The sequence below is a fragment of the Protopterus annectens genome, chromosome 7.part1, assembly GCF_019279795.1.
Source record: "Protopterus annectens isolate FY-2018-M chromosome 7.part1, PAN1.0, whole genome shotgun sequence".
Classification (NCBI taxonomy): Eukaryota; Metazoa; Chordata; order Ceratodontiformes; family Protopteridae; genus Protopterus; species Protopterus annectens.
The window spans coordinates 57,580,615-57,606,578 of NC_056740.1; the positions used below are offsets into that span (position 1 = coordinate 57,580,615).

The 25,964-nt window shown below is 39.2% G+C and overlaps 1 protein-coding gene across 1 annotated transcript in view; it reads left to right on the forward strand.

The window, feature by feature from the left end:
* The window catches only part of KBTBD12 (kelch repeat and BTB domain containing 12), a 1,334,674-nt gene that overhangs the window by 68,493 nt on the left and 1,240,217 nt on the right, over window positions 1–25,964 (forward strand). The window contains exon 2 of the mRNA XM_044078545.1: window positions 18,985–20,265. Within this exon, the coding sequence (XP_043934480.1) occupies window positions 19,196–20,265 (1,070 nt within the window). The 5' untranslated portion in view covers window positions 18,985–19,195. The remainder of the gene's footprint in view (window positions 1–18,984; window positions 20,266–25,964) is intronic.

The following is a 25,964-nucleotide window of genomic DNA, read 5'->3' on the forward strand; positions in this document are numbered from 1 at the left end:
GTTCCCCCTTGCTTGTTGATGTACCACATGACAGTTGTGTTGTCTGTTAGAATCAACACCTGTCCTGGAAGAAGGAATTCCTTGAAAGCTATTAATGCAAACTGGACTGCTAACATCTCCTTCATGTTGATATGTAGATGTTGTAGTCTGACAGGCCACTTGTTTTGTATCCACTGTCCATTTAGATGAGCTCCCCAAGCTTTGTCTGAGGCATCTGTCGTTAAAATCTGACTTGCCTCTGGCCGGGTCACAGAGAGTCCCTTGTTTAGGTGACATTCCTGAGCCCACCACAAAAATTCCTTCTGAATGCAAGGTATTATTCGAATGACAGTGTCCAGATCCTGGCAGTGCTGTGTCCATACATTTTTGAGATACCATTGTAGCTTCCTCATATGCAGTTTGGCATTGGGAAGCACCAGAATACAAGATGCCATGAACCCTAAGGCTTGAAGGACTGTCCTTGCAGTCAGCCCGGACTGATGAGATAGTTGATGGAAGTAAAGGGATAGACTCTTTTGTTTGTCCGGGGTTAAAAGGCCATCTGGGCTGCTGTATTCAGTCTCACACCCAGAAAGCACATGTCTTGAGAGGGTACTAGACTGGACTTTATTTCGTTCACAGAATACCCTAGGCATCTTAGCACTGCTATCACATATTCCAAATGATGAAGAAGCTCTTCCCTTCCTTGAGCCAGAATTAGGCAGTCGTCCAAATAAGGATAGATCTGTATTCCTTTTAGTCTGAAGAAAGCTATCACTGGAGCCAGAACTTTCGTGAACACTCTGGGCGCAGTAGATAAGCCAAAGGGCAATGCAGAGAACTGATAGTGAGAAGTCCCAGCTCAAAAACGCAGATACTTTCTGCAACTGAGTCTGATAGGAACATGAAGGTACGCCTCCTTGAGATCCAAAGTTACCATCCAATGATCTTTGCCCAGCAGAGGGAAAAGCTGCTGCAACGTCAACATTTTGAACTTGGGAATGTCCAGATAAGTGTTGAGGATAGATAAATCCAAAATTGGTCTCCACGTGTTCCCCTTCTTTGGTACTAGGAACAGGCGAGAATAAAATCCTAGGCCCACTTCTGGCAGAGGGACCGGCTGTATGGCCCCTAGTTGGAGCAACAGAGAAACCTGTTTGTGAGCCTCTATTCTTTGTTGAGGAGGAACGTCTGGCATGCCTTTGAAAGGAGGCAAGGTATGGAAATAAAACCTGTAGCCGTGGTGTATGATATCCAATACCCATCTGTCCTGGGTAATTAAACTCCAATTTTCTTTGAAAAGTGCCAACCTTCCTCCCAAAGGTGCTGCCAGACGAGCAGGCTCTGGCAGCTGAAAAGGTAGGTCATTGGGTCTGCTTACGAAAGGACTGACCCCTGCCCTCACCCGAAGCCTGTGCAGGAGAACTCCCTGTTCTAGGCCTGAAAGAGCCCTGAGCTCTGCCCTTACCACGTCTAGATCTACCCCTAGACTGGGAATCATAAGAAGGATACGTCCACCCCTTAGTAGGCCAATTTCTACTAAACTTTGGAGGCTGGACCTGCAAAAAATCTTTTAACAGTCTGCATAGACTTAGCCTTGTCTTCCATTTTCTTTAAGACTGTCTCAACAGGAGGACCAAACAACACGTCAGATTGTAAAGGAGCATCTAAAATCCTTGTTTTAACATGTTCAGACAAATTCTGATCCCTCAGCCAGGCGTGCCTGCGAAGAACAGTCCCAGTGGCAGCCACCCTAGACGAGGCCTGTACAGCATCAAAACCACATTGCAAAGAATGCTTACCCACCTGTTCAGAAACATGTACTAAATCTTGCAACTCTTTACAATCAATACCTACTGCCAGAGCATCAACCTTAGACTTCAATTGTGAAAGGAGATAGTTTTGGTATTTCAACATGTGAAACTGGCAATTCAGAGCCCTCATTGCAAGAGTGGAAGAAGTATAAACTTTCTTTCCCCATCTATCCAAGGCCCTAGCCTCCTTGTCTGTAGGAACCGGATTCTTAACAACAGAAGCCTTAACACCCTTAGGCCCCTGGCTAACAGTTTCTGGGTCTGCCCTAGGACTCTTAAAAAGATACTTATGAAGTTCAGGCACCCTGTAATACCTATCCGGCTTAACAGGAGCAGGAGGCAAAGAATCAGGATTAAGAGAAGCCTCTGTAAAAACATCTTCCACTACATCCAAAACAGGAGGTATAGCCAAAGGCCTATGCTGGGGTAAAACAGAAATTCCCTAAGCCGTTTCCTGGAATCAGAGAAGTCCTGACCCTCCCACTTAAAATGCTCCCTCATGGAATGAAGAGTTTCTGAAAAGAAAAATCCTCAGGAGGAGTAGCAGAAGGAGTAGAATCATCCACATCAGAATCAGAATAAGGAGAGTACTCCTGCAAGTCTTCAGCCGAAGACTCTGAAACATCTGAAGCTTGCTCAAAACCCCCCAGCTCAGGCTCCACCCTAGGTCTCTTAGCAGGAGGGGGCATAGAACCCCTAATCAAAGTAATCAAATCTTCTGCCATTTTAAGCATATGCTTCTTGGGCATAGTACCTGAAGAGCTAGGGTAACACCAACTGAAGCTAAACCTGGCCTGCCCCTGGGAGAAGCCTTAGAAACAGAAGGAGAGGGCCTAGCCACCTTAGGAAGGGAGGGGAGTATAGTAACCTGAGAAGCCTCCTCAGCCTGACTTGCCTCCTGAGAGGCCACATCTTGCAATAATAAGGTCTCACTCTGGGAACACAAAGAAATCTCCGGTGGAGCCACCGGCTCCACCGACACCTCTAAAGAACCAGCGTCCGGTACAGACGGTTCTTCTAGCCTAGGCTTAACTGCCTTGTCCTTGCGCTTCTTCGAGGAAGCGGGCGTCGGAGCATCCGACGGCATTTTATAATTGCACCGCTTCCCAAAGACTAACCTTGCACAATCCAACCTTCTCTTTATAGTGCGTTTATTAAATCTAGCACAAGAGCGACAGCCAACAACGTCGTGCTCAGGCCCTAAGCAAGGAATACACAAAGTATGATAATCCCTATGCGGTATCTGTTTCCCACAAGAAACACAATTATTAACTTTTTCTGACATCCGGTAAATGACTGAGGCAAGAAAAAACTAAAATATTCCCCAACGGGGTACTTAGCCAACTTTGAACTCGATCTGAAACTTCTAAATCGAAAAATCTCAGAACGCCAACCGGCACTTGCAATGCTGCTTCTGCATCGGACCATGCGGCAAAAAAGACTGAGGATATGATGTCGGTCATGCGCATTTGTACCCTGACGTCCTGACGTCAGTTAAATGCGCCCTGACCGACGTCAGCCTTATACTTTGATATTCGGGCCGACCGTGGACAGCGGACTACCCAAGTGTAAGGACTGCAGCAATGTGAGATGAAGAACATCTATAATAAGAACAATACTAACAATGGACGTTTTTTAGGCCAACGGAACTCGGGTTTCCATCGCAAGAACTGGAACAACTCTCGGAACTAGAAGTTCCAGAGGTTATTACAATGCACGAACCACATGACAACAAGTTACAGATTTTAACTAATACTAAGGGCGATTTCACCATTTATAATTTTTCAAGCATTTCTTTAGAACCGTGCTTGGTTGATCTCTTAGCATATGGTAATACCTTCATACCCACTAAGAATTGTAATTTAGGTAAGACACTCATTGATTTAAAATGCTATGTCAGGAAGTTGAATTTAAGGACCTATTTTAATAACAATGAAGCTCCTACTGAGTCAAAACTTAAACTAGCTAGCACCTTTAATCCTCCCCTCCATACTGGATTAGCTATGTTTGAGAGTGCTTGTGAGGTTGACATTAGGTATTTATGTCAAGCACAGACAGCACTGAAGAAAAATGTAAATTATAATATCACAAGAGAACGATCTGATTGTCTCAAACATCTTTGCTCATCAGCAACAAGGGTGACTAAACCCGACAAAGGTGGTGGTTTAGTCATTTTTGACAATCATACCTATATTGAAAAAATGGAGAAAGTATTGAATAGTCCAGCTTATATTTTGTCCTCAGTGAATGAAATGAATACATCTAAAATGAGAATTAGAGGTTATTTCAGGGACATGTTCATTAATGGAAAAATTGATGGTGACACGTACAATTACATTGACATCAATATGTCAAAGAATTCTGTGATTTTCGGTATTCCGAAAATTCACAAGAATATACATAATCCACCTATGCGAGCACTTATTGATAGTCGTTTATCAATAACCTATCCTTGTGCGCAATTTGTGGAGACTATTTTGTCCAAATACTTGAAATTCATTCCAAGCATTTGTAAAGACTCATGGACGTTCCTCCAAAACATGAGTCTTATTAATTTTGACAATTCCCTGAATTTCCTTACGGTCGATGTGATCGATCTTTATACATCCATCCCGCATCTTGAAGTGGTGGAATGGATTTCTCTCATGCTTAGAGATTTAAAGGCCACTGAAAAGGAAATTGATGTTGTCTCAGAACTTCTCGACATCATTTTAACCTCTAATTACTTTACTTTTAACAACAACGTTTATTTGCAAAAACAAGGTATAGCGATGGGCTCACCTTGTGGTGCTTCCGTCGCTAACCTTTTTATGGCATACTGGGAGAAGACATATATTTTCTCCAACACTAACTTAATGAGTAAAATCAGATTATATACCAGATACCTTGATGATTTATTCATCTTGTTTAAGGGGAACGCAGATGATGATGCTTTACTGATTGAATTGTTAAAGGATTCTACTTCCTTTTTGAGATTTACATTCAGTTTTTCATCTTCAGAGATTGACTATTTGGACGTAAACCTTCACAAAGATATCATTAACTCAGAATACTACTCTACTATTTACAGGAAATCAACTTACTGTAACTCTTTTTTACATTTCCATAGTCTACATCCTTTTAGGCAGAAAAGGGCCATTATTAAGGGCCAACTAATTAGAGCTGCCAGAATGTGTAGTAGGGAAACGGCATTCATTCATGAATGTAATAATTTAAGAGGAATGTTCTTGAGTAGAGATTACCCTTTGAGTTTATTTTCTGAACTTTTAGATGAGATCAACTATAAGCGTTCAAATGGGATGTATCCTTCATTACTCAAAAAGTTAGTACCAGTAGTGGAAAATACTGTATGTAGATGTCTTTCTCCCATGGTGAACAACATCAGCAATAGTGCCAACATGAATGCCGGAATGTTCAATACTAGCTTCATTTCTACTTTCAGTAGTGACTCTTTCGACATCCAACATATTTTATCTAAAAACTGGTATTTCATTTTGAACAATGATGTTTTATTTGAAAAATTAGGCAATGGACCTAGGTTTGTGTATAAACGAGGCAATAACCTCAAATCAATACTTGAAAACAACAACAGACTAGACAGCACCATTAAGTCTAAGGGTTGCTCCCCTTGTGGGTTCTGTAAATATTGCCATTGTATAAAAACTAGTATCTTTTTTAAGATAGGAAAAAGAAAATATTGTATTAATCAAAGACTTAACTGTGTCTCCCGTTCTATAGTTTACTTGGCCTTATGTAATTGCTGTGAAGCATTTTACGTGGGAAAAACAGATCGTAGGCTTTGTGACAGGGTTTATGAGCACCTGTATGCAATAAGAACTAAAAATGAAGACAATGCTTTAGCAAGACATTGTTTAAAATTTGTAGGACATACTTTTTGTTTTATGGCCATAGAGGAAGTATCACAGACTATCAGGGGAGGCCCTGTCAGCCTTTTCCTTGAATCACGAGAACTAGAATGGCAATTGTTATTGAACTCCTTTTGTACTCCAGGCCTAAACGAACATTGTAACATTTCTTGTATTCTCAAATTGAGGAGTTACATGAGATGATTTACATTTATTTGTTCTGTTTGTACTTTTTAAACTATTTAAACTTCACTTGAACAACTTCCATTTTTTGGTCTTGTAGTCAAAAATGCTTTATGGTACTATGGAGGAAGTTTAGTTCTCCGACCTTAATAATTAGTTACATCATTTTTCCTCGTTGTGTACATGTACAAAAAATATAGTTTACCTAAGTATAATTGGCCAGATTTTATAATAGAAATTATAGTATTAGAGATGACAATAGGTACTTGCATTGTTGGAAGATTACATATGCATTGTTTTACATTGATATGTTTTTTAATACTTATACTCTGAATTTTACTTGACTGTATGATTTCAGTTAAGTTTGCTTATTATTTTCTTGGTAGCTTATTTGAACTACAAGCTTTTTAGTTTCTGCTAATGCATAGCATTATGCAGTTTTTCGAGTTACTCACTGAAAAAAAAAAATTAGCTTAGTACTAACAAAATGCACTCTAGTAGTAGTTTTTATGTTATTTTTATGTACTGGTTCATAACAGTTGCATTTTTGTATTCAGTTAATAGCATTGACGTTTGTAGGTCTGTAATCTTAGATTCGAATGCTAGTGTAGTATTATTATTATTTTTTTATTTAACACAATTTTCATTTTTTTAACACAATTTTCATGTATTTCCTAATTTTTTATTCTTATTTTATCAGTTTTAGTGTTGAATTCTATTGCTTAATTTACTGTTTTTTAAAACAGCTTGATTGCATACATGTTTGTATGGCTGTAAGTATATTTATGGTTCTTATTATTAGCTTCAGCCAACGCTTTTACGATTTGGCGTGAACAAATGGCTGTATGGGTATATTGTATCTTTAAATAGAATCAATTAACTTGGCACTCCATGTACGTAGTATTTATAAAGGTTTTGGCGGTATTTTTTAAAATATTTTTTATTCTGTTCTGAGGAAGCGGAGGCTTTGACCACCGTGAAAACGTTCTTTATTTACTTTATATTAAATAAAACGTTAAACATCCTTTTGGCGTGAAGATCCTTGGATATACTGTGATTTATTCTGCCTGGGTTGCGGACCAGTAGGTTCGGCATATTATGGCAGGTGTATTTGTAAGACATATGTGCATGGATACAGTGTGTTACACATGATTGGCATGGGCATCTGTGTTCAGATGGGTATGACGCGTGACAGTGAGCTGTCTGTCATGGTTTGTAACCCCAATCTGCACTGCATTGCCAGTATGTCAGCACACAGCATAGGTTTTATGACAACCCTGCCATAAGTAGGGGGCACAACTGTGTTCATTCAGCAACAGTCTGTGCAGTTGTCAGCTTTACCTGATGCGGTAGGCCTCCCGTACATCCAGAAGCATTTATTTGTCTGCGTACTGGTTTGTTGTCTGCGTCAGAGGCCCAAGTACACTTTGATTTGTCCCAGTATATATGGGAGTAGTGTGTCACTGGCAATTAGAATATATTTGTAAAATCACTACTTCTTCTCCAGAGCTCAGTTGGCCTATTGGTATAATGCACTGTGTTGTAGGTGATAAGGTCCTGGGTGCAATACTTGGCAACAGTATCTTTTTTCCCTAATTTTACATCACTGTACTGCATGGTATATTTAGAAAAAAAAGCATTAATTCCCCAGAGTTGAGTTGATACAGTGGTGTATTGCTCTGACCGTAGTTCAGAAGGTTCTGGATTCAATACTTGGCAGTGGTGTCTTTTTTCTCTAACGTTACATGACTGTACTGCATGATATATTTACAAAAGCAGTACCAATTCCCCAGAGCTGATTTGGCCTAGTGTTGTGCTACTCTGACTCTAGTGCACAGGGCCCTGGGTTTGAGACTTGCCAGGGCTGGTTATTTTATTGCTGGGCAGAACAGTGTCAGCATCAGATAATGTGATTAAAGCAGTTTTAAGGAGTTTTAGGTGGATTTTTGTGGGTTTGTGCCACACGCTGTGCTGCCAAGCGGCACTTACCTCTGCTTAGCTTTGCTTAGCTCTGCTTATCCTCACTTAAACCCACGCTACTTTCAAAAAAGAAAAGAATAAAGGGGTGATAGGAAAGTGGTGAAATGGGGGAAGCAGAGGGAAAAACATTATGAAAGGCAGTTAGGGATGTGCAGGACAATTGTAGGAAAGAACCATAGCTCTCCATTTCTTGTGCAGCAACAACTGTGCATGATGTGGACAATTTGGAATTTGGAGCCTCACACTCCACAGGGATGGGTGTGGGCAACATAACTTTGTTGATTAATTCATAGAGAAATTGATAAATGGCAGTTTACATTGGTGCAAAATGGGGAGCTATGTATGGGACAAAATTTATTTGGGACAGTTGTACTTTTTTTTTTTTTTTAAGGTGAGAGTGGGATGTTCGGGAAGGGTTGTAGGTACATTTGGGGAGGTAAGGTGGGTAGGAGAGATTGCATTTGCAGACAGACAAGATAGCAGACAGGGGCAGTGTATGACATATGAGTGGGGTAAACACCTTGGACTGAGAGGGTGGTTGGGAATCAGAGAACCAAGTGCCCCCAGATGGAAACAGTGGGACTAAGGTCCCCACCCATTGGCAGTCACCGCTGCCCCTTCACGGTCCCAAAGGTGGTTGTACTGGGGGCTCGGCACCGGGGCCAGGCTGCCCCTCGAAGGTGTGTCAGTCTGCCCTCTGTCTGGCACAGGTGGTCATCTAAATCCTGCTGGATGACCCTGCACACCATCCATGAAGGCTGATTACGGGTGACAGGATTCTCTCCACACCCACGCCCAGGGGAGATGGGCCCTGTCCCCTGAGGTTGTCCCGCCTGAGGGTGGTGCAGGACCAGTGGAGGAGGCAGCTCCAGGTTGGGTCCTAGACGTGCTGGAACCTGGTGTCATGACCAGATGAAGTGGGACAGGCAGATCCACTGGGATCGGTGTACCCAAACATGCTATGGTGTTGAGGTTTGTCAAAGTGTATTGGTTAGCCAGGAGCAAAACATTTCTACATTAGGTATAACAGCATGCATGGCTGTTCCTATTAACCCAGAACAATAGAATTGCATAGCACACAGAACACATGCATAAATGGAATAACAGTCATTATTGTAACAGCATGCCAGTAACAGTTAAGTCAAGAGGCCAATAACAGTGGAATTTCAACAAGGTATGTTTGTATGCAACCATTGAAATATATGAACCATAATACAACACAAGTCCCAACATTAGGTTTTGAGAACAGCATATCTGTAGTATATGAATAATAATTAGTGATGCAGATAAGTGGTGGGGGGAGAGAAAAAATTCCATTAACAACTGTATAGGCTATATTTTGCACAACAGTGCTGCTCTGTACTCTATAGGTCTGCCCTTACTTTACATCTACCTGTACCCTTTAGCTTCTGTAGCACGTACATACCTGTTAAGCTGCCGAACTGGAATGGTATGGTCCAAGCTGTGAGAACTATAGGTACATAACTACAGGAGACTCATACATGTCAGGGTTACATATATGACTAACAGGGTGCACGCTGCACTGGTGTTGTGTGAGTGTGCTACTGGCATACTTCAACTGGATTTATATCTGTGTCCAAGGTTATTGGCAACAGTTATCACTAGCCGTGACAGTGTGACACTTGAGAGACATGTATCAGGAAGAGTGCATGTTGTATATACCTATCTAGCTGTCACTTTCAGGCATGGGGTTGGACTATCGTCACACATTCACAGATGCACCAGACATACACTAGTACACCTGTACATAGTTTATTGGTATACCCTTCATACATCTAATACAAACATTTCTTTACCTGTAGGCCCTGTGGAGAAAATATCTGTTAACACTACATGACTGTTTCTACAACTGAATGTTACTATAAATATATCTTAGTACCAGTCCCTGGATTCAAACCCCGGTCTGTCTATGCAGAAATGAACAACATATCTATTTCTTATCACACTGATCTACTGACCCACTGCTGTGTGCTGCTTGACTGATTTGTGCCTAAAACTTACTTGGTTACAAAGTCTGACCTGGTAATATCAGCAGAGTGTCACAGAAGACTGCAGTGACAGTTGAACATACATGTATGAGATTCATGCATGACAGAGATAGTAGTTGAGCTGTGTATTAATACTTGGAATACAGGTGTACACATTTAACCCCTAGTGGATGTGAATATGTGTGATCTGTACAGATCATATCAGGGTGCTGGGTTGCATACCCAACCCATATACATTTGTACATGCTATATTTGAAGTCTCCAGTTATTACAGTCTCATGCTTGCCTGCATCAGTGTACCTATATTCAGGACTACATATAGCTAAAATGCAAAGGTTAACAGAAGACAATCTTGAGGGAAACACACTATAATACATTACACATTACTATTCAAGGTTCAGATCTTAGTGCAGAACATATATCAAATTGCAACAAAAACAAAGACCACACCGGTACTACGGAAACTAGACCCAGCTATCGCAATGGATAAAAGATAAATGCAAAAAACAAACACCACCATGCGCTGGGTCTGACGGCTGATAGAATATAGACTCCTCAAGCACTAAAATGCAGGAAATCAATTCAAAACAGTTCAAAACACGATCACCAACTGTAGTATAAAATCCAAGCAGTTTATTGGTATAAAACTGTTAGCGCTTTCACCCTTAGGCTTCTTCAGACAGTTACAAAAGAAAAGCATGCCTATTCCAATTTAAATACTGGAGCACTGTTGTTGATAGGTTAAACCCAAACACATGTCAAACACTAATTACTATACATCTAATTGACTGCTCAATGTATATTAAAGACACAGTACTTCAAATTCAACAAGGCTAACAAGCGCTGAATGTTAAAAGCAAAAATAAAAATGATAAAAACATTATACAACATATAAGAACTGTCACATGGACAGCATTTACATATATCATCATCAAAAACATCAAATACATCATCAAAAACATTATGGTCTAAAACATCTCCTTTTCCTTAACACAGGGGTTATATTGACCTTATCATTAAGTCCTGGGAACTTATCTGCCCTACATCTGATGATCCATTGCATCTCTCTCTCTAAGGTATAATTAATAATGTCCCCCTCTCTTACTAGGACATACTACCTCTATAACACAAAATGAGAAAGTATGCTGCGGGCCAGTAACTATAACATGTCTGGCTAAGGCATTCGTGGTGTTGGCTATCCTGATCTGATACATATGTTCCCTCACCCGCTCCCTCAAGGTCCTATTAGTTTTGCCTATATAGAACGAGGTGCAGGCGGAGCACCTAGCCAAATAAACTACATTAGAATCTAAGCAATTGGTACCTGTAGAAAACTTGAACTCATAATTGGTAACAGGATGGGTGAATGAATCCCTAGTATCTATAAACCCACACTGGTTACAATTACCACATGGGTGTGTATTCCATGTTGATCCATTTATACGTCCTACAACTGGTGGTACAGGCCTATGACATAGCATACTCTTGAGGTTGGGTTTATTCTTATAGCTCTCGGGAGTAACCCATATCAGAGGGATTCAACCTTGAAGCCCTCATGATTTGTCCTTTCATGACATTTTCAAACACATAGGTAGGATGCATACTACTCCTATGCAGGAGTGCGTTCCGATAGCATGGTTTCCTATGTATAGAAGTATTAATCAGTCCACCTGGCAGTCTACGAATATCCACATCTAAGAAAGAGATAACATCCTCTGAGTAGCCAAGTGTGAACTTCAAAAATCCAGTGGAGTGGTTAACATTATGAACAAATAACAACAATTCCTCTAGAGAACCACACCAAACGAGGAAGAGGTCATCTACAAATCTCCTATAAAACTTCACATGGTCTCTAAAACCACTAGAACCAAACAAATACTGATCCTCCCACTCTGCCATAACTATGTTGGCATAGCTATTGGCACATGAAGTGCCCATAGCTACGCCATCATTCTGCAGGTACATATCCTCACCAAACATAAACACATTATTGGTGAGTACAGTTTCCAAAACAAAGATAGTAAATCTATAAACCTGTTCGTGTAACTAGAGTTCTTATGTAAGTGGTTAAGATAGAACTGGACCCCTACCTCATTGGGTATAATGGTAAACAAACTCACCACATCGAGCGTTACCATTAGAAACTTATTATTAGGTTCCACATCCTTCATAAAATCATACAAATCTATCAGAAACTGTTTGCTATCTTTAAGAATATGGACACACTTGTCTACCAATGGTCTAGAGTAGTATTCTATGTAAATGGACATCGGTTCGGTCAACCATCCCTGCCCCGAGACAATAGGTCTCATTGGAGGTGGATCTATAGACTTATGTACCTTGGGTAACCCTTGTATTATGGGTATATGTGGATTCTTCACCTTCAAATAATTATAAAGCTCATCTGTGATGTCATAGTTCAAAACCATGTCATCCAACATCCCATAAACTGCAAACACCTTCTCTGTCACCAACATCATATCAACCTTCGTATAAAATGAATCTGTGGTCAGTAGTGTTTGCATACAATACACGTATGCCTCTGTATCCATCAATACAATAGGACCACCCTTATCTGCCGGTCTAATAACAATTTCAGGGTCATGTTTTAAATTCTCTAAGGCCTGTCGCTGCTTCATACTCAAATTAGACGAGTACCTACAGCGTCTGTTAGTAGTAAAATACTGATAGATATCATTCTCAACCAGGCGTGAGTAGGTGTCTAACAAAGGGTGTAACTGTGGTTGATACACACTGTTCTCTATAAATCTCACTTCTCTCACCTCTTCATGGGATGATTGGAAATCTACTTTGAGTTGTACATTCCTTACAAAAGTTTTCAAATCTACTATTGATTCCACTAAATCCCCACATTTGGTAGGTATAAAATTGAGAATGATATCTATCAGTATTTTACTACTTTAGTTAAAGAAAATGGGAGAGATGTTCCTGTCCCGAGGTTATGACTCAGTTGCTTTTAATAGGATGAAAATAGAGGTGGATTCGTTACGTAGTACTGTGGCCAGACCCTATTTTTCAGAATTAGGGGCAGTCGATGATGCTGTACCTATAGGCAATGGGCTCCCACAAGGTATCGTTAGAGCCCCCCTTTGTTATACTAAGGATGCCAGGTCTATTAGGAGGTTTATGGAAGATAGATGGGAGATCTTGACTCTGGATCCTGTGGTCAAGGGGATTGTGGGTTTGAAACCTTCTATTAGCTATAAGAATAAACCCAACCTCAAGAGTATGCTATGTCATAGGCCTGTACCACCAGTTGTAGGACGTATAAATGGATCAACATGGAATACACACCCATGTGGTAATTGTAACCAGTGTGGGTTTATAGATACTAGGGATTCATTCACCCATCCTGTTACCAATTATGAGTTCAAGTTTTCTACAGGTACCAATTGCTTAGATTCTAATGTAGTCTATTTGGCTAGGTGCTCCTGCACCTCGCTCTATATAGGCAAAACTAATAGGACCTTGAGGAGCGGGTGAGGGAACATATGTATCAGATCAGGATAGCCAACACCACGAATGCCTTAGCCAGACATGTTATAGTTACTGGCCCGCAGCATACTTTCTCATTTTGTGTTATAGAGGTAGTATGTCCTAGTAAGAGAGGGGGGACATTATTAATTATACCTTAGAGAGAGAGATGCAATGGATCATCAGATGTAGGGCAGATAAGTTCCCAGGACTTAATGATAAGGTCAATATAACCCCTGTGTTAAGGAAAAGGAGATGTTTTAGACCATAATGTTTTTGATGATGTATTTGATGTTTTTGATGATGATATATGTAAATGCTGTCCATGTGACAGTTCTTATATGTTGTATAATGTTTTTATCATTTTTATTTTTGCTTTTAACATTCAGCGCTTGTTAGCCTTGTTGAATTTGAAGTACTGTGTCTTTAATATACATTGAGCAGTCAATTAGATGTATAGTAATTAGTGTTTGACATGTGTTTGGGTTTAACCTATCAACAACAGTGCTCCAGTATTTAAATTGGAATAGGCATGCTTTTCTTTTGTACCTGTCTGAAGAAGCCTAAGGGTGAAAGCGCTAACAGTTTTATACCAATAAACTGCTTGGATTTTATACTACAGTTGGTGATCGTGTTTTGAACTGTTTTGAATTGATTTCCTGCATTTTAGTGCTTGAGGAGTCTATATTCTATCAGCCGTCAGACCCAGAGCATGGTGGTGTTTGTTTTTTATATAACAAATTGCATTGTATCTTGCTGTACAGCTCCACATCTACACTTTAGCATAACAGGTCCTTATCAGCCAAACTTCACTCACTTCATGGTGTCATAGCCATATTTGCTGTGGAGCACCTGTGCAATTGTTTTTCAGGGAAACAACAGAGCAGATTAAACACAACAGTTGGAGGAAAGAAATTTATTGAGGGTGACATGACACAATGGTTTATTACATTCAAAATTCTGATTTCAGTTGTACTGCATATCCTGCAGATGATGAATGAATGTAATTTATTATCTTCACAGTTTCAGTCACGTTGTACTTTATTGCAAGATCCTTAGTATTAATACAGTATATACTTGTCATTCCTGCACACTGTTACTACAGTATTAGCTTTCTTTCATCAATAGTAGCTTGTTTGATTCCTTCATCTGTATTGCACAGTACCTAGCATTACTCAGTTGTATCAGTGTTGGTCTAAGAATGCATTTATTGCAGTACACTCAGAACACACTATACCTACTGGCGGTAAACAATGTACTCTTTCTTATTTATTGTACTATATATTGCAATATAGGTCTGTGCTCACCACACTGTCTGCACATCCTTACTAGGCACCCTACATGGGACTCTAATTTGTGAGTCCTCTTTTCTGCAGCTGTGAGAAGGGAAACACATCATCATGAGTACCTGTCTGTCACATATTCATGCTAGAATTTCATAAAGCAATGGTTCCTATACTTACAAACTTCTGGGGCATTCCCGTCCTGAGCATCTTGGATCCATTGGTCCAAGAGTACCCCCTTTCTCTGCTTCAGGTCATCATAATGATGGCACACCTGCTGACTAGTGCAGGGAATTCCAGTGCATTGGTGAGCTCACATGCCAGATGGTCACAGGCCTCAGACTTGTATTCAATGCCATGGTACTGGCCCTGGAGCAGTCTCTCATCATGGTTTTTAACAAGGAGCCCAGCCATGACCCTGGATTCCAGTATGCCCCAGCACTGCGTCTGAAAGCATGCTCCCTGTCCAACTCCTGTCATAGTTCCTGCACGGGTCAAACTCCAATAGGTTCTGGCTATATTCCTTCCTGTGCAACTTAAATGTAGGTTTTCGTAAGGGGTGTAACTTGAAAACACTCTTGGAAAATAATAAGTCCAATGTGTACCGTCCACATAGTGGGATGTTCAAATGTGAAAATTGTCACTGGTGCAAGTATATAAAAGTGAGTAACTCATTCATAGTAAAAGGAAGAAAGTTTTACATCAATGGGAAGTTTAATTGTAACACTAGGGGAGTGGTCTATCTTAGTATGTGCTCTAAATGTCAGGCTTTTTATATAGGGAAAATGGATAGACCACTAAGGAACAGAATTTATGAACATTATTACGCAATTAATAAAGGGAACTCTACCAATGCCCTAGCTAGGCACATTCTATTATGTCCTGAGCATGAATTTTTATTCATTGTTATCGAAAAAATATCTGATAATGAAAGAGGTGGGCCGATTAGTTTGAGACTTGAAGAAAAAGAAGTCTTATGGCAGTTGAAGTTAAACGCTTCAGTTCCGTCAGGTCTTAATGATGTAATCTCTATTAAAAGCATTTTAAAACTTAAAGCTTTACTTAGATAGGAAACATCTTTAATTTTATGAGAAAGTAATTTAATATTGTAATTATGAATTTATTTATGTCTTTTGTAGTTTATGTTTTTTCACTTTAAATTGGGGTAAGGTTGTTTTAGGAAATGATGTCATGTTTCTTAAAATATTTAAGAGTTGATTACTTGTTTGTGAATTGTCTGAAGAAGTTTACATATTTTTAGTAAATGAAAGCGCTAACACATCAGTTTTGGTCTCCAAGCGTGGTGCTTTTTCTCTTTTTTCATTTTTATTAGTTTCGTGGTCATTTAGTTTGACTGCTGGAGATTAGTCATTCAGTATCTTTTAAGATTTTCTCAGGCTGAAACTCCTATAATTATTCTCATAATGATCTTTGCCTCCCTCTTCTTCTAGATCTTGTTTGTTTTATTTCCTGGTCACATTAAACAACAATCCCAGACTCCCTGGAATATTCTTCAGAAGTGCTTTTGGTGCATTCTTTTTTTTTTCCTGTGCTCTGACACATCTAAGGTCAGAGCTTTCCTTATTGTTTTTCAGTCTTCTATGTCATTTAACTTATTCAGTGGTATTTTTGTCAGCCTTCTTTATTCCCAGTCAGGTCACCATTATTTTGTGTACTTTAACCTTCTGAGCAGTTTGTTAGTCTTGTTTGAAAAGCTTGTTTTAATCATGTGCTTCCTTTTGGGCTGTTTCAGTGTTGTTTTTCTTCCCACTGGCCTATTACTCTGTTAGTGCCAGCTGCTGATTTACATTATCTAGCCATTCTTCTCCTTGGCTTCTCCTCATGGGAAAGTCAAGGTGTCATGGTTTAGGTAATGCTTGAATAGTGGAACAAAGTTCCCACCCCAGGCAAACATGCCCTATGAGTGGTTTCCCTATGGTGTAACATGTAGTTATCCATTACGGCATTTGCAAAGAATTTAGGTCGAGAACCCTCTAAGAAAGACAAAATGAGTTAATACTCAAGGACTTACAAAGTAGTGACTTTTCTTCAGATTTTAAGGTACATAACAGAGAGGACAAAGCTTGAAGAGTGTGGGGTGGCTGGGGATATAGCCAGGTCTTCCCCCTCATTGCCAAAAGTACCCTGTACTGAAGTTTCTCCTCCCAAGAGACCAGCACAAGAGGTGGATTCATATCACCTTTCAGTATCAGTGTTTTTTTCAGTTAGAACCCTTCCCCCAAGAAAAAAACTTCAGTATATTTTCTTCAGAAAATAAGCTGTGCAGATATTTAGGGTCCAAGCCTTTCTCCTTTTTCTTTCTGTCTGTTCCTTCAAAGCCCTATAGTCCCCAGTAGCTATTAATTTGGATTGGGAGGAAATGATGAGGGTTCTTGTCAGGGTAGAGGTGGCCATCCTCTCTTGTCACTCAGTTTGCAGGGCAGCAAGAAAGGTCCCAATCACTGTCTCACATCCACTGCTCCCCTTATTGGTCCCCTTTTTACAGTTGATTGAGTTGGAACTGATAGTTTACCTGCAGCTCCCTACAACAGTGTCAGCCCCAGTTCCTCTTTTTGTGTCACTCTCTGCTTCCATGCTGGTGACTGTGGCACAGACCTTTTTGGTATGAAAGTTCACTGGCCCTGAAGAAGTCTTTGATGTTGGCAGGATGGTGACAGCTCTGGCTCCAATGCTCCCGGGCCTTTTTGAACTTTGACAGCATCAGTGTTTGCGTCTGCTTGACTGTTTGACTGAAGCAATGCTCAGTAGTCACTCCTTTCCCTGTGTCAAGGCTCAAGCTGTCAGAATCATTCTATTCCAATTAGTGCCAATCTCATCCATATCACATTTTTTTTTGTAGTGCTGAGAGCTTTAAAGTTGACCCCTGGAACAATCAAAGTTGGCTAAGAAGTAACATTTCTTGCTGGCTGACTTGCCCAGGAGTCTGAGTTGAATCTGACTCCACATCACTATGTTCTCATATCCAAATCCTTGGCTCTCTCATTTTCTGTCCAGAGAGGTAGAGGGATTGAAAATCACCACAAAGCCACACATAGACAGCATCCAGTTTATATTCTTCTCTCTCACGCTAAAATGAGTCTGCTGTAAGTGTCCTCAGGAAGATGTTAAGGAAAAGGAAGCATCTGGACTCTCCTCTGGAGTCTCACACACCAAATATGGACCAAACTACTATTCTGTTAAAGTTAATTACCGGCGATTTCCAATTTTCTTCAAATGCTGAATTCTTCTTCACCAGCATCTCTAATAGTTTGTAAGCAGTGAGATAAGACCCATATAGCTTAGGCTACTGCAAACATGATCTATTAGAACATCTGTGGTTATGATAATTTTGCTTATACAACTGTACTTTCTTGACCTCTGCAAGTTACTCCAGGATCTCGTAGAATGTACAGGGCTGTTTTAAAATGCATCCTACATCCTGCCATAGCCCCCAGTTAAATTACAGTGTCATCACTCAGTGGCATTCCATGTGCCTTTGAAACAAATGGCTTACTGAGCTGCTGCTCATTACACTGTTCATTTCATAACACGGCACACTGAACAGCTACTCTCATTGTCTATTTCTGATTATGAACTTTACAGCTATCATTAGTACATGCTTTGGTTTTTATCTAAGGGTGCAGATGAAAATGTAATACACTGTCGTGTTGGCTGTTGTAATAAAGAACATGGCAGTGCAACCACTAATTTTATTCAGATGTTTGAGTTGTTTCACAAAATATTTATTAATGTATTGTGATGTTGACAGTGATTATTAGTTTTAGTTTGATAGTCTAAGTGATTTGCCTCGTTTTTTAGGAATGGGAAGTTTTACTTTTATTGCTTGGCTTTTGTTTATGACATAGTATATGATCTGCTTTATTTGACTAGATTATTCAAATTGTATGCTTTTTTATTTTTGAATGAGAGAGTTTTGCATCATATGGGTGGGTAGATTCTACATTATTCTGACTGATTGTTGATTTTTTAAATAGACATTGAGATTTTTTAATGAATGAGATTTGAAGAAGGGTGCGGACGTCATCCCAAAGTGCTTATCTACATATTAAAGTTTATTTTGTGTTTTTATCCGTAGCAGTTTTGGTACTTTTTTCATGTTACAATTTATACATGCTTAGGTACCTGACCTTGGTGACTGTGGTTACAACTTTGTTCTGTCCTGCCACTTCTTAAAATACATATTTTCAGGATGTTTTATTAAAATGGGCCTTCAGATTTTGGAAAGATTATGGCTGCTTTCTGTGAAGCAACAGATTAAAAATGTATAGCTCAATATTTGTAAGTAGTTGATAACTCTTTGTATTGTCTGATGTGCCACAGAGCAATGTTCTAAAACCATTTTCTTTTTTTCTAGGTTGATTCCGCTTCTTTTGGGATACTTTCTCTGTCTGATGAACTCTTAGAAATGGTTTTAACAACTGCTGAAGTACATGATTGTGACATTCTGAAGACATTTAAATTTTTCTTATTAGCCATCTAAGCAACTCAGTGTAACTACTAGTGTCTGTGTATATTCTGGTGGAGAACATAACTGAAGAACTGTGGAAACACCTTTAGATTGTGCCATGGATTGCAGTGATAAAGAGAGTAGAAGGTGTAAGCATGGCCTGAATTTGTTAAATCGAATTAACAGATTAAAAGAGTCGTCTGAATTAATTGATGTGATTTTAGTGGCAGAAGGAGAGCAGTTTCCATGTCATAGGCTTGTTTTGTCTTCATTTAGTCCATACTTTAAAGCAATGTTTACATGTGGTTTACAAGAATGCAACAAGAAGGAAGTGATATTATATGAAACAACAGCAGAGAGTGTATCTGTTATTCTAAATTATATGTACAGTTCAGATTTACATTTTACCAATTCCAGTGTCCAAGGCATTGCTGTGACTGCATACCTTTTTCAAATGGAAGACATCTTTACTGCTTGCCAGAGATACATGGTGGATCATATGGATGCTTCCAATTGCATAGGAATTTACTATTTTGCAGTGCAGCTTGGAGCAGAAGAATTATCTTCTTTAGCAAAAAAATATTTATATCGGCATTTTGCTGAGGTGTGCCTACAGGAAGAAATACTAGAAGTTGAAGTTCATCAGTTGCTATCACTAATCCAGTCAGACGATCTCAATGTTTCACGTGAGGAAAGCATTTTGGACTTGGTTCTTAGATGGGTGAATTTCAACAGAAAGACAAGAGCAGAGCACTTTCCAAAGCTCCTTAAACAAGTAAGACTAACTCTTGTAAGCCCCACATTCCTTAGCGAAGTGCTTAGAAGGAATACTGCACTTGTAAGTAACTCAGAATGTCTAGGCATGTTTGAAAGTGCTTTAGAATGCATCCACAGATCCAGAGAGCATACTCTCACTCTTCGGTATGGCATGGAAACTACAGAACTGCTGCTTTGCATTGGCAATAATGGTTTGGGAATTAAATCCAGACATGGTAGTTATGCAGAGGCTAGCTTTTGCTATGATCCTTTAAGAAAGCGGACCTATTTCATTACTTCCCCCAGATATGGAGAAGCCTTAGGAAATGTCTGCGCTGGTGTTATTACCGAAAATAACGAACTCATTATAGCTGGGGAACCAAGTGTAACCAGACTATCAAGGCAGAAGAACAAGACTGTGGATCTATGTAGGTGTGTAAAAATGACATTATAAAAGTATCACTTTTAAGGTAATTTGTTCTGTTGTGAATTGCCAAAGGTAAGTCAATTTATTCAGATATACATAGTGTTTTGTATTATACATAAAAGCAGCTGTGTAGCTGAATAGTGTGGTAGATGGTCGGAGGGACAAAGAACATTTTATGAAGCTTCTTAAGTTGAGAATCTCACTACATTGATCTGATTCATTTTGCTAAGTAATCATGTGAGTTTGGTTATGCAATACTAAGGAAACTGTTAATAAGAAGAAACTTTAACACCCCATGTGGAAGTTAAAAACGACTTTTGCTTTCTTTCCTATTTACAAGAGAATATATTTTGCAGAACTGTATTTTCATTTTCATTTCCTTTTCAGCTATTTCTCAAATATTCATTTCCACTAGCTGACTTCATGGTACAGAGTGATTGGGCTCTGACTGCACCACTAATGATCCATGCTCAGTTCCTGGCTTGAGCACTGGAGGAAACAAGCCAGGGATGGGTAGGACTGACTGGCTGGCATAAGCTCACCCATTCCAGGCTGGACAGTTGGTCACATCATGCTGTAGGAGTGTCTTCTTGGGTAAGGCCCTGAAGTGTATTCTTCAGCACAAGTGACTAAAAAGCACAGACTAACCAGTCAATTCTATCAGATAGGTCTGCAGAAATGTTTATCTGCAGTGAGACTCAGCATCGCTGACATAGTACAGTGTTTGTTGTTGACAGAGATGTGTGAGCATCCATAATCTCCAACACATCCACAGGAGGATGGCCAAGTTCCTTGACTCTAACCTTTTCCTTCCTGGTATTTGTTATTGCTGGGGATAGGAAGGGAAAATATGAGACTTTTGGGGCAAGCAAGACTTTGTAATAGCAGTATTTGCCAGGGATCAGAAAGAAAATACAAAAAAAAAAAAAGAAAAAGAAAAAAATAAGCCCTCATTTCCCAAAAATATTAAATAGTTTGGCTTGAGATATATCATATAAGCTATATTGCATTTACCTGAAGTCTAGTTATAGAAGTATAATGTTGCATTACGGTATTAATAAATTGGCACCTATTAGATAGTCAGAAATATTACAAGATATTATTTACCTGAGTACTTGTTTTGGAGAAGCTTCTGTAAATGACAAGATGGTCTATCAAAACTCTTGAGTAAACTGTTCTGCTCTGCACTTAGAGACAAATGGCAAATATTTTCATATTGTCAATCCTACAAGTTACCAGTCTGCTCATGAAAAAAATAAGTGGTTTCAGGGTGTAATGCCACTTTATATTGATTTCTGTGCTGTATACCTATACCTTTTCACTGAATTAACTTTTCTGAGAATTATTTCTAAATATTCCATCGGTCATTTTTTTCTCTTGTTGGGTATTTCCTTTGGGGAATCATTAGGGCTGCCCTGGGTGAATAAACAGGGATTATGACTCTTAGTAGAAAGATTAATTTATCTCCAAAACTTTGGTACATAGTCATCTTGTGCTGAAAATTTCTTCTGTGGCAGAACAAGGTTTTATGTAAATTAATAAAATATCTGTATGAGATGCCACCTAAGTAAGAGCAACACTAAATTACCTCTCAACTTTTATCTCTGGATTTACAGACAAAACAAAAATGAATTAAGGAAAAGGCCTCAAATTAGGCTGTCTTTAAATGCTGGTACTATTAACTTAAAAATTCTCAAAATTATTGCCAGTTTTAGGAGTGATAGAGCAGAAAATTGAGAACAAATTAGGGGTGTCCCACCAAAATAAAAAAAATGGACAGATGAACGGTATCTGTATCAGTTAATACTGACAGTTTACTGAAGTGCAGAAACACAGTCTAAAGAGACCATCAGTGATAGCATTAGTGGACAGCAGTATGTTTTTCATGTCCATTAATGAGGCCCTGATTCAGCCAGCACTTCAAAGTCTTTGGTGCTACCCTGCTGTCACAATGGACCTTAAGATATTCATCATTAGATCACAGTTGCAAAAGCCTAAGTTGTATGGGATGTATCCTGTCAAGGATCATACATCTGGCCAGCTTTCAAATTTTAGAGCACCTTCACTACACTTGTATGACAGACCTTGAGAATGAACTGGTATAAGAACAGATGTATGGGTGCTAAATTATTAGAACTTTCTTGCCATTGAAGTAGCTAGCAAGTTTTGCTCTTAGCACCAAATTCATAGGTTCACCAGTTGGCTAGTTATCTAAAAGTGGTCAGATAAGTACCCTGTTGGAAACTACCTTCCATTTTTGTGAAAATAGTATAGTTTTTCTGTCAGAATGTATGTCTAGGAGAAAAGGAAAGTGCTCACGTGGGTGTCAAATACCATGTAGAGATCACCAGACATCTTGTCTCTTCTGTCTAGGGGAAGAACACAACACTTGGGCTTGTCTACTTTGTTCATCTTTCACTCTTAAGACCCCTAGAAGTAGGCAAAATGCCCTTTTACTTTATTTAGAGAAAAATAATTTGAAAGTACTTACAGTATTGTCTTGGACCAGGGTTCTGGCTCATTGGACACTCCCTTTCCAGGAGAAGAAAACAACATTTTCCAGAGATGCTTTGGTTTCTTTTCCGGCTTCCATCTTGCCTTGGCCTTTGAGTATTGATTCTGCTATGGCCATCTCAAAGCCCTTAGATCAACAAGGAGTTCAGATTTTTCCATGTTTAGGCAACATGCTTCTTCAGACTCTTATGAGAGAGACGCTTCTAGTGGACCTCATCTTTACAATTAACCTACTTCACCACCTGGAATTCACCTAAAATTTCAAAAAGTCCATTATGGTTTCTTCTCAGGATCTGGTGTTTCTGGTTTGCAGGCTGAACTCTGTGTCAATGACTGCCTTTCCCCTCAAGACAAAGTGCTGTTCCTGAAGGGACACTTGCAGTCTGTTCTTATCTTAGATGTGACCTCAGCTAGAGAGGTTTTGAGAGGCCTGGGTTATTTGATTTCCACTATTCAAATAATTCCTTGGGCCAAACTCCATATGAGGAAGATTCAGAGGTGTCTCAAATCTATCTGGACACAGCATTTCCATCCTGTGCTGTTAGTGTGCTAAGCAGAAGTTCATAAGCTTTGTGCATTGTAGTACTGATGGTTGACTTCAGCTACTAAGACTCCAGGCAGGTAAGTATCTCACTGGGGAAAATTCCATTTTGCCTTTAGTTTTATATATAGTATTGGCTTATATATGTCTGAAAAGGCAAGTGTAGCTGTGGATGCCAAATCCTGTAGACAGACTCTCATTCTAATTGTGTATTTTGTTTAGTAGAGGAACACAACATCAGGTCATGTCCTATTCCCCTTTCTTTCACTTCAAAGGCAGTTAGGAATAGGCTATATTCTGCCCATGTGTTTATTTAGAAAAGATATCTGAGAGTCTTGGTGTAGGCTGCCATATCGACACATTCCCCAGCAGTGGATCTTCCCTGTCCAGCTGAGAAAAGAAAAAGTTGACAAGAAAGGTGAGTGACAGAACCCATACATCCATCCGTACATCCACCCACTTGTACAGTCTGTGGCTGATGATTCCACTGAAGCACTTGTGCAGTATTTGAACTGTCAGTTTGTTCCTCCAGAGCCCTGTACTGTGTCCCCTCCAGAAGTTGCTATGACCCAGGACCCTTGCATGTCCAAACAGACATTTTGTTAGGCAAAATCAGCCAAGAAGTGAGAGCTGCTTATTATCCTGTCTGATGATAATGGAGGCATAAATGAGGTACTGATGAGGGAAGATCTTGGCAGGTCACTAATTGAGGTCCAAACTATGACTTTGACACTGAAGACCATACTTCAGGACAGTCTGAAAAAGTGCATGCAAAAGATCAATCATTTTTCTTCTCAAAAGGGGATGTAGGAGAATTGGTTAAACTTTGCCCAAGGATTATTCAAATATATCCACCTTTTTCAGCCATCCTTTCCTGCTTCTTCATTTTCTATTCGTGTTGGAAGAGACTTCCATCTTCTGAAGAAGTTTTGTCTGAATCTGATTATAAAGGATAAGATTATGTTTCACAGACTCTTCTCCCGCTTCTTGAGAATCTGAGTCTGAGGATACCTGCTCTTAAGATTTTCCAAATTAAAAAAATTCCTTTGGTGATACAGTTTCAAAAATTAAGGACTTTTTCAAAAGAAGTTAAAGTTGTCTTGATTATCAAAAGAAGTATTACAGACTCATCATTATGAACTCCCATAGGCCTATGTCTTTACCTTCAGCATTAGAAGATGCATTCTTGTTCTGCATCATTATCACCAAATTCCCAACCCCTGGCTTCTAGGAAGCATGATAGGTTCTGTAGGAAACCTCCCACTGAGCAAGCTATTATGTCCTTTGATGCAGAGTACCATAATATTTTCTTATGATGACATTGACATTAATGACGAGGATCGCAGAACATTTGACAGATTTGGACAAAAATATATACTTATTCTACTTTAGCCTTTAGGGTCTTAAATTGACAAATTCATATCTCACAGTATCTCTTGTTCATTTTTTGCTAATATGCAGCAACCTTTAGTTAGCCTTCCTAATTCAGAGGTTAAATCCAGTATTTTGGAAATAGTCAATTCTGTATTTCAGATTATTAAGCACTCACTTAAATGTGAGTTTAATACTGAGGATGCTGTTTCCAGAGCTGCTGCTACTGGGGAAGTCATGGCAAGAAATGTCTAATTAAGACTTCAAACTTTCCCTGAAATTGTAAAAGTACAATTGTTAAATGTTGCTCTGGAAAAGGATCTTTTCTTTGTTAATGCATCTGCCAAGCTGTCAAAAATGTTTCATGTTTTCATCTGGAGTGCCTATACTTTGTAAATAATTGTCTGACTACATAAATCTCATATTTGTAAATCATTACTTAGAATCAAACTGTCTTGTCTTTCTATAACTACTGCACAGTTACCTACACTCTGTAAATAATGTTTGATTGTATGAACCTCAGTTTTGAAGTAGAAATGTTATTGTCTCTTTCTCTTTACTAACTGTACATTATCCTTTGTTTTGTTTCTACTGTTTTACTATCTATAACTCTGTATAAAAATTTTATATAATTGACTACTTCTGTGGAGCTTTTCTCCCCAGGCCTCTACTGAAAAAGGGGATGTAGGAGAATTGGTTAAACTTTGCCCAAGGATTATTCAAATATATCCACCTTTTTCAGCCATCCTTTCCTGCTTCTTCATTTTCTATTCGTGTTGGAAGAGACTTCCATCTTCTGAAGAAGTTTTGTCTGAATCTGATTATAAAGGATAAGATTATGTTTCACAGACTCTTCTCCCGCTTCTTGAGAATCTGAGTCTGAGGATACCTGCTCTTAAGATTTTCCAAATTAAAAAAATTCCTTTGGTGATACAGTTTCAAAAATTAAGGACTTTTTCAAAAGAAGTTAAAGTTGTCTTGATTATCAAAAGAAGTATTACAGACCCATCATTATGAACTCCCATAGGCCTATGTCTTTACCTTCAGCATTAGAAGATGCATTCTTGTTCTGCATCATTATCACCAAATTCCCAACCCCTGGCTTCTAGGAAGCATGATAGGTTCTGTAGGAAACCTCCCACTGAGCAAGCTATTATGTCCTTTGATGCAGAGTACCATAATATTTTCTTATGATGACATTGACATTAATGACGAGGATCGCAGAACATTTGACAGATTTGGAAAAAAATATATACTTATTCTACTTTAGCCTTTAGG